Below are 13,340 nucleotides of genomic sequence, written 5' to 3' on the forward strand. Positions count from 1 at the left end.
GCCAAGCCCTTATTTGAGGACACTCAGGTTATTTCCAGTCTTGAGGTTTTTGTTCTTGTTGCTTTATCAAATAATCTTGCAACTAACGATAGCTAAGCAGTGGGTTTGTTAGGTCAGTGGTGTGTACATTTACATTGTTGATGGGTAACAAATCACTCTCCAGAAAGGCTTTGCCAACTTGTGTGAGAGGGTTTGTTTTCCAACATTCTTGACAATTTGGGATAATAGCAAAATTTTAAATTATGTTGGCGTGATAGAGGAAAATGATGTCTCCCTTTTATCTACCTTCTTAAAATTATGATTAAGATTGAACAGCTTTTCATGGGTTCTTTTCCCTTTCTTTCTTTTTCTGTTAATTTCCTGGTCATATCCTTTGCATATATTTATTGGATTGTTCATTTCAAATTAGCCTTTTGTACATAAATCATTTGTGTAGCAAATCACCCCCCAGTTGGTCTTTTGGTTTTGTTTAAGGGATTCTTTTTTTTTGGTAATATAGTAATTTGTAGTGATGATATAGATTTATTTGTCTTTTCCTTCATGGCTTTTTGGAGTTGTATTGTGTTTAGGAAAGCCTTTCCCACTTTAAGAATATTTTAAAAAGTCATAAATGAATTAATTTTTTTCTCTCGGGCCACCCCCATCCAGTCTCTTGATATTTCTTCTCACGGCTTCCCGCCTCTGATTATTCACTAAGCTAGTGACTGCCGTGACTCGCTAAGGGCCCTCGCTTTCTTGCAGAAGCAGATGAGAGCTGAGGAAGCAAAAATTGTTCAAGAAAAAGCTGCAAAGATCAAGGAGTGGGTGACACTAAAGTTAGCAGAGGTGAGTCAAAACCTCGTCTCGGGAGGCCTGGAATGGACCTCTGCGTGGGGCTGTTCCCTCCCTCAGTGTCATTCTGCCTCCTTCTGTGTGTGGGGCCTCGACTGACCTTTTTTGTTAACCATTTGCCCTTCCTTCAGCTTAAACACTGAGACCATTGCTTCACTTACCGCTCCCTTCGCAGTTAGGGCTCCTGAGTAGCTTTGTGTTTCGGAAGAAGAACCAAGACTCACTTCTGAAGAGTCCCATCTGTTTCCTTCTGAGGTGTACACACAGTCCTTGTATCGCCCCTTTCCCCTTTCTCCTCTGTCCTCTCCGTTCTTTTTAAATTTTTAAAAATATACATTATATTTACCATTTTAGCTGTTTTTGTTTCTGGGGTTTTTTGGTTGGTTTTTGTTGTTTGATTTTTTTCTTTTTTGGTGAGGAAGGTTAGCCCTGAGCTAACATCTGTTGCCAATCCTTCTCTTTTTGCTTGAGGAAGATTGTCCCTGAGCTAACATCTGTGCTAGTCTTCCTCTATTTTGTATGTGAGACGCTGCCACAGCATGGCTTGATGAGCGGGATGTAGTTCCACACCCAGGATCTGAACCTGTGAACCCCAGGCCGCCAAAATGGAGTGTGTGAACTTAACCACTATGCCTCTGGGCTGGCCCCTTAGCTATTTTTTAAGTGTACAATTCAATGGTATTAAGTACATTCACAGTGTTGTGCAACTGTCACCACTGTTGATTTCCAAAACTTTTCATCACCCCAAACAGAAACTCTGTACCCATTAAACACCAACTCCCCCTTCTCTTCTTCCCCGAGCCCCTGGTACCTCTATTCTACTTTCCACCTTTGTCCATTCATTGTCATAGTTCATCCCTTGCTCCAGCTTTATTTAGGAACATCAGGACTAGAAGCTACAGTGCTACTAGCAAAAAACAAAAAACAACCCCTTTCTAAACAAAGGAAAGGGAATTGAAGTTTGGCAAAGGGCAAGCACTCATCTTTTCTTCCTCTGTCCTGACGCAAGTGGTTCTCACCTGCAGGGGGTTTTGGCTCATTTTGCCTCCCATCCCCTTCTGTGGATGCACATCTCAGGTCACCTGCTAGACGGCAAGTTCTTGGGGACACAGCTGATGCTGAGTTTACCTCCAAATTCCACAGCCCTGACCCTTGCTAAAAGGTGCTCAGTAAAAGTGTATTGGGTTCGGTTTAAAAGAAAATGCAGCAACCATGAGGATGGATTCATAGACAATATGTTGAGCAAAAGAAGCCAGACACAGAAGTACATACTATATAACTCCATTTATATGAAGTTCAGAAATGGGCAGAACTAAACCAGGGTGTGAGGGATGCATACTTAGATGGTAAAACCCAGAAAGTAAGGAGGTGAGTCTCATAAGCCTAGAAGAGTGGTTGCCTTTGTGGGGACGGAGGGACTGTGACTGGGAAGGTACAGGTCTGGGTTTTTGGGAATGCTGGCAAATTTCTGTTTAACCTGAGTGATGAAGGTCACATGAGTATTCATTTCGGAATCATCTGTTGAGCTGTTCAGTGACGTGGTAGGCAGTTTTCTGTGTGTGTGTTATATTTCACAATTTAGAAAAAGATTTAAAACACCTAGAAAAGAAAGTTCAGGGGCTTATTCTATTCCAATAAAACCAGTGAGCACAGAGGGAGGGAGATGGCCAGGGCTCCCTGGGAGGGTTGACGCTGGGTTGGTGGAGCACTACGTGTTCTCTTTCAAAGATTTGATCTTTAAAAAGGATCTTAATCTTATTTTGAATTCTGCATCCGAGCCTGAAGGCTGAGTATCCTTAATCTTCATTTTCCTTTCTGCCTAGCTTGAGATGGAGAATCAGCACCTGAAAAGCTGTAATCAACACCTGGTAGAGCAGGTGGGGGCCCTTCAAGAGGCGCTAGGAGGTAAGCAGGTGGGGGGGGGTGGGGGGGGTGGGGGTGGGTAGGTGGGTGAGTGGGTGGGTGTCTGTCTCTCTGTGTGTCTGTGTGTTAGGGTGTGGGCTGAATTGAGGGAGCTCTCAATAGACCTGTTTTTTGCCCCAATCACAGCTCTTCAGATGGCACCTTCAGGGAAGCTTCAGGTGGCCCCCCAGGGAGCCCTAGAAGAGGATTCTGTCCCTTCAGGGCTAGGAACTCAGCTGATGGGGCAGGACAGTGGTCCTCAGGCCCAGGGTGCCCTGAAGGTAGCTATTCCTGCACCTTCTCCAGGTACTCTGCAGAACAAGGACTCTGTTGCTAAAACAGGAAGCCTTTTTGAGGATTCTAGTGCCAGCATGGTCCATCCTGGGGAAATATCAGAGGCCAAGACCCTTCCACCTCGTCTGGGAAGAGAAGGCTCTCCCGGCCAGCTGTGCGTGAAGCCTCACACCCCCAGACATGGTTTGGCTTCCTGGGGTGAGGGCCTGGTTACTGCTCAGGGAGGAACGCTCCCTGGGACAAAGACCTCTGCTAGGGCAGGTGGCCCTGGCAGCAGCCTGACCCTACCGAAGGTGCGGGCTCCCAGCACCCCCCGGGACAGCATCCAGCTGGCCAAGCGGCACCACAGCCAGCCCCAGGCGGGCCCTGGGCACTTCAACCAGGTGGTGAGCATTGAGATTGGCACCCTCTCAGCCCTCCACCCCTCCAGCCTTCCTGAGGTGCAGGCCCGAGCTGAGCTCCGGGAGGAACCAGAGAAGATGGAGATGGAGGAGCAACCCCCAGCGGGGAAGAAAGAGGACAGAGAGAGCCCGAGGGCCCCCAGAGCTGAGCTGGAGGAAGTGGACTTGGGGAACAAACCACCCACACCCCCCCTGCACCGGTTTCCATCCTGGGTGAGAGGCGCCCTGGGGGCTGGGCAGAGGGGCAGAGCTGACGGTGTGAACACTGTTCATTGAGCACAGCCTCATGCTGAGCGTGAGACGAGGCCATCATCCTCACGGCCACTCTGGGAGGCGAGTCCCACCGAGCTGGCCCAGACCACCCAAACCAGTGAGGGGCAGAGCTGGGGTTTGGAATGATGGACAGTGGCTGGCTGTCATTTCCTGAGCAAGTGCTCACTGTGTGCCACACACCAGGCTGGGTGCTTCATGCACATTTCTTGTTTAGTCTTCATGACTCTGAGGCAGTGTGGTGTTGCGGCAAAGAGCACAGGTCCCAGAGTCAAACTGTAGGGTTGAGTTGCTAGCTATGTGACCCGGGGCAAGTTACTAAACCTCTGTGCCTCAGTTTCCCTCTCTGTAAAATGGGGATGATAGCAGCTCCTTTCTAGTGTTGTTGTGAGAATTAAATGTGTTAACATATAGTAAGTACTTGCAGTAGTGGTTCACAGTAAGTGGCATGTAAGCGTTGGCTATGTTATTATTTCTGAGCTTTAGCTTCCTTACTTGTGATATTGGATAAAACGACATGAGTTCTGGTGGAAATGCTTCAGAATCAGTGATCTGGGGTGGGGGATACTGATGGAACAGACCAGCCAAGCATTAATCTTTGTAGAGTTGAATGACGGGTACACAAGGTCATTCTCTGTTCTCTTCTCTCCACTTTTGTGTCTGACCTTTCCCGTGAGGACAAGTTAAAATAAAAACAGGAGTCGGTTGGGGGTGGGCAACACTAAGGTTGCCCTGGCCAGTGGTGAGGCTGAGATGAGATAATGGGGTCGAGTGCTGAGCACAGAGCCTGGCCCCTGGGCAGGACTCCCTCCCTGTGGGAGGCGGTGGGTGCTGTCCCCTTTTTCAGATTAGGAAACTGCTGTCCCCACAGACTTAGTTACTTGCCCAAGGTCACATAGTAGGTAGTGGCGGGCCAAGCTCTAAATGTAGGTCTGGCTGTCTCCAGAGTCCGGCTCTGCCCCTCCGGTTATACTGCGTCTTAGGGGACATCAGAGAGCAGACGTCAGCCTCTTACGCATGGTCTGACCCCGGGATGCTGCTGTGGTGTGAGGCAGCGCTGTGGGGGACGTCTGAGTGTCAGGCTCCTGGCAACATAGGGAATGAGGCCCTGGGGGTGGCACCACCCCACACCACTGCCTGGATGGCCCACCTTTTCAGCAGCACCTTCCAGGGTCTTCTTTGAAATGCTGGTAGTCTGGGGGTCCTCATGACCCCAAGCCTAGGGGCCACATCCTTAGCAGTGATTGCTGACCAGTGCTGATGGCTGCGGGGACCAGAATGACCAAAAGCAGCCATGCCCGGGAGCCGGGCCTGGGGGAGAGGGCTCAGTGGTCTCCCAAGGCCAGCCAGTCTTCAGGCCGTGGGCTGCTGACCTGTCCCTGAGGCCCCTGCCTCACGGGAAGGAAGGGTAAGGCACAGGTGGAGAGGCTGCTGGAAACGGAGGAGGGCCAGGTTGTGAGAACCCCCTCAGAACCATCCCTCCTCGTGTTCGCTGTGGTCTTGTGAATCCAGATGCTCGGGAATCCTAAGGCAGAGGCGGGCAGTGAGGGAGCACTCAGCGAGGGACATGGCAGGAGGGCTCAGTGCCACCAGGTGCCTGAGTCGGGATTACCCGTGTCAGCTTAGGAAACCACCGTGACCAGAGAGCCTGACCTCACTTCTCAGGTGGGACAGCTGGGCAGTACTGTGTGGAAAAATCCAGACTGAGAATTCAGAGAAGGACATTTCTCAATCCCATATACTTATTTGCCAATTTAGAGTTTGCAGAGCCCTTTTTCTGTTGCTCCTCAAAATAACCTTGCGAGTTATGCATCGGATAACCTTTTGTAAGACACTCCCACATTTGTTTAAGCTAATCCCTCAGGCCTCACTTTCATTTCCTCTGTAAAGTCAGAGGCCTGTCCTTGGTTGAATTCCACAACCACTACTAGTAGGAATAATCTTGTTTATGCCTAATTTTACTGCTTCGACCCAATTTATCTGCCCTCCAAAAGCACAGGAATCCCCTGCCCCACCCTGTGCCCCTCCTGGGACACCCTTCCTCGCTGCCGCTCAACCTCTTACCTCCTCATCCCTCCCCTTACCTCTGGATCTCAACCCGGCACTCGCCAGCCCCTCCCGCTCTCCCCCAAGTGCCCAGTGCTGCTGCCCTCCTCTGGGGTGACACCCCAATAGCACCCCGCCTCCCAGCCCCAGCCCCGCTACCTCCCTGAGGCAGGCGATGTTCCCTGGTCTGTGACTCACCTTGTCACGTTGTTTTCCTTTTACCTTGAGTGGATATGAAGAAAAATGGAAAAGCAGAGGCAGGGCCTCCTGTCTTCTTCAGGAGCATCAAAACCATTAGGGAAGCTCCCTGGGGCTATGGGCCTGCGTCAGACCCAGGGACACCCTGAGGAGTGAAGAGCTGAGGGTGGGCCTTCCCTGTCGAGGCGTCTTCCACAACGGGTTTCTGGGGTCTGGTGAGCCAGAGAGTCTTTGAGAGTTCGCCTCAAAACCTAACCATGATGTGACATTATTACTGTAGGAAAAAAGTGTGTCCCAGGTCCCAAACGACTGGTTTATAGGAGGGCATTTCCTTGCTGTGGGGCTCTGACCTCGTTGTCAACACCCACCTTCTAGAGGTGAGAGTCTGAGGCCCAAGGGCCTCTACAACGATAAGATTCAGAGAAACAGGCGACTGAGCCCTCTCCTCTTGAACTGCCTCAAGGGAAGGGTGGCAGTGAGAGGGAATAGATATCTTTGGGCACAGATTATATTCCAGCTGTTAAATGTTTGCATTAATAATTACACTTGATTCTCACTCAGCCTGAAGAGGAGTGTTATTACCTCCCTTTTAGAGCTGTGGAAAATGAGGCCCAGAAATGATGTAACTTGCCCATGACTCCCCGGCCAGTAACTGGCTGAGCCTGGATATGGACCCAGGTCTGCCCACTCCAAAGCCACAAGAGGGGCTCAGGTGGGCTCAGTCCTGGGCGCTGACCATCCTGGGACCTCTCATTCCAGGAGAGTCGGATCTATGCTGTGGCCACGTCAGGCATGAGGCTCTCGGATGTGTCTCCCAGAAATAATGTCACCTGCTGCAGTGAGTTCCAAGTGAGGTGCTCAAGTGGGCAGTGTGGGCGTGCGGGTAGGAGAAGACTCAGCAACACCCCGGGCCAGGTCACCTGGGACCCCATGTCCTCCCCCGGCAGGTGAGGTTCAGGTGAAGTTACACAGCCAGGGCTGCCTTGGAGAGAAAAGGAAGCCGTGCCGGTTCAGCTCATCACCTGCTGGGTGGGAGTGGACATGAACAGAGCTGTAGCTGGTGACAGAGCTGAAAGGGACTTTAGGGGTGGGGTCCTCCAGCCCAGGCTCCTACCTGCTCTGGCTTCCCTTCTGCAGTGCAAGGGCTATGAGTGGGAGGAGCCCCCTGAAGGACCCGCATCCCCACCCACTGGCTGCTGAGTCACCAGCCAGCCACAGAATCCCCACGGTGATGTGAGAGCCCCACAGTCAGATGACTTGTAACACCTTGGCCCCCGTACTGAGATCTGTGACCCAGTCTGTCTCCCAGAGAACTCTGCCCAGGTCTCTGCCTCCCCCAGACTCCCCCCTGAGTTAATCTCCTCCCTCTTGTCACCCGCTCCAGCTTCAAGCCCTCCTGCCCTGGCGTCCCCTGGGCCTTTCTCTGGCCTTGTCTACAAGAACGTCACCGTGCCTGTCTACACAGCCCTGAAGGGGGTAAGAAGCTGCTGTCCGAGGAGGGGTGTCCCCATCCAGAGAGGCCTCTCGTCCATGTGGTGGCTGGAGTGTGGCTCTGGGGTCAGGCTTCCACACACATGTGACTCTGGGCAGGGAGCTGAACCCACATATGTCACTTCATTTTTATTGTTTATCAGATTTTCATTATAAAAATTCTGCATTTACAAAAATTCGAATCAATATGATTGTGGGCAAAGTAAAAAGTTAAAGGTTAAACCTGTGCCTGCTCCGTCTCTCCTCCCCATCTTTTCATGTCTGTCCCAGAGGGCAGTGGGGCTCCTTCCAGAACTTTTTATGTTTATTCAAACATACTCCTGTAACAGCCCTACATATTTTTAAACAAAAATCAGATATAACTGCAACATGATGTTTTCATATACATTTGTCTCCTTTTTTTGTTAGGGTTTTTTCTTTGAAGTAATTAGGAACACAGTTAATAAGGTTTTTTTAAATTGAAGTATACATGTTATTGGTTTTTGAAATCATAACAGTAATACTTTGTAAAACTTTCTATAGAAGAATAAAAAGCCAAAAGTGAAATTTCCGCCCCCTTTTCCCTAACTCCTAACCCCAGAGGCAACTGTCACTAATGGCTTGGGGTTTATTCTGCAAGGCCCTCTGCTGCATCTACAAATGTGCTTACAAATATTCTCTTTGCCCCAGTCTCTCTCCCATGCACACATGCATGTGCACACACATGCACACAAAGGGGATCATGTTACGTGTGTCATTCTATACCTTGCCTGTTCACCCAACTGTGTGTCAGGTCTTCCTGCCAATCTTCCACACACAACTGTGTGCCCCCCTTGGCGCTGTCCAGTGCCTCTTGCTGTAGATGCCCCGTAACTACCTTAACCTCTCCTCCACTGACTGACAGTTCAGGTCATTTCTCTCTTTTTCTCTAAAATAAACGTTGCGATGAACGTCACTGTGCAAATATATCTCTGTGCACTTAATATGTACATATTTCTGTAGGACAGAATTCTAGAGGTGGAACTTATGGGCAAATGAGATGTATGTTTTAAACTTTGACAGGCAGTACCAAATTATCTTCTAAAGGAGCTTTATCACACTACAGAGTATCTTTTTCTGCACAATTTCACCAGCGTTGAGATAATCAGTCTTTTTAAATGTTTGCCAACTGAGATGATCTCTCGGTGTCTCCTTATCCTCACACATTTTTAAAGCTCCTGTCTCACACTTGGCCCTTTGCTTGGCTTTCTGGCCCCCTAGTGGCAGGAAGCAGGGGTCACAGCGGCCAGGTGTCTAGCCGGATGGGGCAGCTTCTTTGGGGACCACAGAAGATGGTGTGTGGGGGAGGGAGGCCCAAGGAGAAGCACGGAGGTGAGAACACAGGAGTAAAGATCTCAAAGGGATCATTGTCTTTTGGGTGCCCTCGCTGGGTGATGGTGTCCATGTGCCCCAGCAGGTGGTGTTGGCTGCACCCTGGCACCCGGAGCCAGAACGCAGGTGCAGGCAGGAGGGGGCTCGTCATGCAGCCTGAGCTGCAGTGGGGAGGGGGCCTGTCTTGCAGAGAGCCACACAGATCAGCACTGTACCCTTTGTGGACGAATCCTCTGGGTCTGATGATGACTGCAGCTCTCAGGCGAGTTTCCGAACTTCACTCCCCTGCTCTGAGTCCAGGAAGACGAGCGGACTGGGCAGCCCCCGGGCCATCAAGAGAGGTACAGAGAAGGGGAGCAGCACGGGTGCGGGGCAACAAGGGGCCCCTGGGTCCTTGCTTAATCTCTGCCTGTGACCCCGCAGCCCCAGACTCGGGGGTCCTGGGTGGGTGAGGAGGGCTCTGCAGCTCCCCGGTTGTATGAGCTGAGGAAGACCTGGGACCCGGACGGTGACTCCTCTCCCCTGGCCAGGTGTCTCCATGTCCTCGCTGAGCTCTGAGGGCGACTACGCCATCCCCCCGGACGCGTGTTCCCTGGACAGTGACTACTCAGAGCCTGAGCACAAACTCCAGCGCACTTCATCCTACTCCATGGACGGGCTGGGCCTGGGCGGGGTGAGCTGGGAGCGTGGCCCCACACAGATGGGGGCCGAGGTGGGCAGGGTGGGGGCAGACCTCCAGCAGAGGCTGCCTGGGGCCCTGAGCACAAGACACAGTTAGCAGCTGTGTGAGAGCAGGGTCCCTGGGATTGGTGAAGGGAGGGAGCAGGCTGAGGGGGCTGTGCAGTTATGGAGTCAGGCACACACAGACCCTGGGAGGAAGGAGAGGGGGCCTCCTGAGCTCCTCAGCAAACCAGGAGCGGCCAGTTGCTGTAAGCCCACCATGGCCCACAGGCCCAGGAGGAGTTTTACACACATTATCTTGTTTTAGCTCCACACTGACCCTAGAAGGCTGAATGCCAAGATCTCCTGAGTTCTCCCTGTGTGCCAGGCACCATGTTCAGTGCTTTCGGGCAGTCGCGTTTGTCCTCACAGTCCTCTCAGGATCATTACCCCATTTTATGGATGAGAAGCCTGAGGCTCAGAGACGTGTTATTACATGCCAGAGCCAGCAGTAAATGCAGATGTCATTCCCCAGCCCTTGCTCCACACCACTGTGCCGCCCTATCTCCGTCTCCCCGCTCCACGAACCCTCTGCCCCAGCCTGGCTGAGGTGCCCATTGTTCCCCAAACCTCTCCCTTCCCTGATGCCTGCAACGGCCTTCTTCCTCCTCACAGCTCGTCTTTGAAGGAAAGGCTGACTTTTCCTTCCAAGGCCAGTTCAGACCTCGCTCTTTCCTGAAGCTCTCCCTAGCCAGCCTCTCCCGTGTGCAGCCCCTGATCCACCATCTTCTCCTGGTCAGATGTTGTTGTCCCCAGCCAACGTGGGAGTACTTCCACAGCAGGACCATGCATGCTTTATGCAGTCCTCTGAACCTTTAGCTGGGCACGGTGCCCTGAAAATACACATAGTTGGTACTCTATTTTTTTTTAATTGATGACAAAGCAGTGACTCAACTGGGCCATTTTGGCCTGTGTGATACTTGGGAATACCTACCTGGCAGGGGAGATACTGCGATCACATCCAGGAACCCTAGTGATGTCCACTTTCTGTCCACCCTTCTTCTCCCCTACACCTTCCCACCCGTGCAGGAGTCACTGGAGAAGTCGGGCTACCTGCTGAAAATGGGGAGCCGGGTGAAGACGTGGAAGAGGCGCTGGTTTGTCCTGAGACAGGGGCAGATTATGTACTACAAGTCCCCGGTGAGCCCCTCCTCCCCCTGGACTGTCATTGAAAGGACCCCAGTCCAGACCCAAAACCGTGTGAGAGGGCCTGGAAGAGGGGCAGTGTGGCCCTTGGCTGGAGGGCAAAGGTCTGGCAGGTGTGGGGAGGCAGTCTGGCTGGGCCCCCGAGACTTAGAGCCACACATGGGGACCGTGAGGCTGGTCATTGGTTCTCACGGTGCAATCAGGCACCAGGTGGTCACAGGCAGTTCCAGACAAGTTGGCTGAGTGATTCCTTCTTCCTTCAGAAGCTGAGTTCTTCTTATGCCTGGTCCCATAAAAGAACTGTTCCCAAGCTGCCCTCATGTTATCTGATTGTTTTAACAGGCAAGCCCATTGCCTTCTCTACCTCCTTTCTGGACTGTTTGGAATTAGAGAGCCTTGGATGTTGGCACCTAGTTTGACAGGACCTCCCTGGAAAACCGATGTTAATGTTTTAAAGAGGCCTTGTCTTTTGTGCAACTCCAGTTGATTGATTGTGGCTGTCTAGAACAACGTGATAAGGATTTTGGGCTTATATCACTCAATGAGCAGGCATGCTCTGATTGATTAATAATGTCTGCAGTGCTACCGGAAATGGTAATGGTGATGTATATGCCACTGATTTGCCAACTTGGTATAAAGGATGTAGTAGGAAGAATTTAAGGGCTTTATAGCTCAGTAACAACCTGGTGGCTTCTGACTCAATTTTAAAGGCTAAATCTGTCCTTTTTGAGGCCCAGGTCAGAAGGACCTCTGTCTCTAATCGCTGTTCCATCTAGCCTGAGCCAGGGTCTAGAACAAGTTACCCATCATGCCATAGCCCAGGCAAGCTTGGGGTTTCCCCTTTGCCTGTGACCTGGAATAAGATATGAGGACAAATGATGTGCTTTTTAAGGCTCCAAGCTCTTTCCTCCCTGTTCCTTTCTTTACAGAGTGATGTCATCCGGAAACCTCAAGGTCAAGTGGAGCTGAACTCCCGTTGCCAAATTGTTCGAGGGGAGGGTGCACAGACATTCCAGGTGAGCATGCTCCTAGCAGCTAGTATTTTAGATGAAAGAGGTGCCTGGTTTGGATATGGCTGTGATGGAGACAAAGATGTGGCAAAATGGGCATGCATGAAATATAGTACATCAACACGTGGATGTGATCCTAATTGTGAGTACAGGAAAGGAAGAGGAGCCAGTGTGAGAGAGAGGATGAAGATAGAGACAAGGAGAACAAGATGAGGAGGAAAAGAAGGGAGGGAGTACCCGGGGGAAGAAGGAAGGCCCCATGGCTAAGGGATTAGAGCCACCTCGGAGCCAGCTCCCTGTTATTCCATCCTCCTGTCTCCCCGCCCCCGGTCCCCAATCCCTCACTCCTCCACAGCTCATCTGTGAGAAGAAAACCTATTACCTGACGGCTGATTCACCCAGCCTGCTGGAGGAATGGATCCGAGTACTACAAAGCTTGCTAAAGGTCCAGGCCATTGGGCCTCCAGCCCTGCCTCAGGCTGGCACCAAGCCCACTGTGAAGGGCTGGCTGACCAAGGTATGAGTAGGGCTGGTGGGGGGAGAATGTGGCCTCCTGAGTGTCGGGGGAGCCAGGAGCAGAAGTGCCAAGGGGTGGTGGGTCTCCCTCCTTGCACACAGCTCGGTTCTCCAGGAATTTTCTCCCAGTGATTAGCTGGCTGGCCTCAAGCATGGTCTAACCACACAGGTGATGGTGAATGATTCCGTGGAGATAGGGATCAGGGTTGTTAGAACAATAGCTATTCTCAGGCCAGAGGTGGGAAGGGAATGTCTCATACCCACTTTGAGGTCATTAGGAGTCGCCCCCACCCCCACCTGTACCCACATGCCTCAGTATGAATAGTGGGAAGTTGCTACCTAGACAAGGTAGGTGTGGCCATTCAAAGACTGATAATGTCCTAGGCCAGCCCTAAGAACATTTTAGTTAGGGCTCTTCTGGTTGTGAGGAGCAGAGAAGCACTTGTTAACCCCAAGTCAAGGGAAGTTAACAAGAGAGCCAGCATGCCATCAGGAAGCAGAGCTACTGTTATGAGCAAGCTCAGTGCTCCAGGGCTCTCTCTGCCTCTGCTTCCTGACTCAGTCTGCATTCACGTCAGTCCGCTCTGCCTGTGCATTTGCTGTTCCCTCGTGATTTACCCTTGTCCAGCATGGCCCTTCCCTCCCTCTCAGCGTCCGTCTCGGCATAGCTATAGACTCTGTGGACTAGCAGGTTCTTCCCACGTTCACATTCCTGGGACAGCACATCTGACTGGCCTGGTTAATCTTTTAATGGCAGGTTGTACAAAGATGGATGGGTGTCACATGGTACACACCATGACCTCTTGCTGTGAAAGGGCTGGTTCCCGTAGTAGGGAGTCTGGGTGGCATCTCCACTAAGGACCTGAGTTTGACCAAGGGTTTTGACATCTGCCTTTCTGTGGCTTCTCTTTGCCAGTCCTGGATTTACTTCTGGGGTCACCTGGTTCTGATAATGCTGGTGCATTTCTGTCTTACAGGTAAAACATGGCCACTCCAAGCTGGTCTGGTGTGCTCTTGTTGGGAGAACCTTCTACTACTATCGGAGCCATGAGGACAAGGTATGTCCTGGCTCCCAGCAGCACCCACTCTCTTCTTCCCCCAGACCACATTGCAGTGGCTCCATGTCCTGATGGAAGGCCCCAGCTTTACCCTCTACCCGACTTAA

At 51.5% G+C, this 13,340-nt stretch overlaps 1 protein-coding gene across 9 annotated transcripts in view; it reads left to right on the forward strand.

Annotated features, from left to right (window-relative positions):
• The window catches only part of PLEKHH1 (pleckstrin homology, MyTH4 and FERM domain containing H1), a 49,594-nt gene that overhangs the window by 22,729 nt on the left and 13,525 nt on the right, over positions 1-13,340 (forward strand). For 4 of the 9 annotated variants that reach the window (XM_070513836.1, XM_044773825.2, XM_070513841.1 and 1 more), the window contains 11 exons: positions 742-825; positions 2,655-2,736; positions 2,881-3,641; positions 6,702-6,780; positions 7,327-7,418; positions 8,974-9,124; positions 9,314-9,456; positions 10,533-10,643; positions 11,579-11,665; positions 12,015-12,176; positions 13,153-13,233. In XM_070513836.1, coding sequence (XP_070369937.1) covers positions 742-825; positions 2,655-2,736; positions 2,881-3,641; positions 6,702-6,780; positions 7,327-7,418; positions 8,974-9,124; positions 9,314-9,456; positions 10,533-10,643; positions 11,579-11,665; positions 12,015-12,176; positions 13,153-13,233 — 1,833 coding nt within the window. The remainder of the gene's footprint in view (positions 1-741; positions 826-2,654; positions 2,737-2,880; positions 3,642-6,701; positions 6,781-7,326; positions 7,419-8,973; positions 9,125-9,313; positions 9,457-10,532; positions 10,644-11,578; positions 11,666-12,014; positions 12,177-13,152; positions 13,234-13,340) is intronic. The other 5 variants (XM_044773828.2, XM_070513839.1, XM_070513838.1 and 2 more) reach the window with 3 other exon arrangements.

The sequence above is a fragment of the Equus asinus genome, chromosome 7, assembly GCF_041296235.1.
Source record: "Equus asinus isolate D_3611 breed Donkey chromosome 7, EquAss-T2T_v2, whole genome shotgun sequence".
NCBI classification, from domain to species: Eukaryota; Metazoa; Chordata; class Mammalia; order Perissodactyla; family Equidae; genus Equus; species Equus asinus.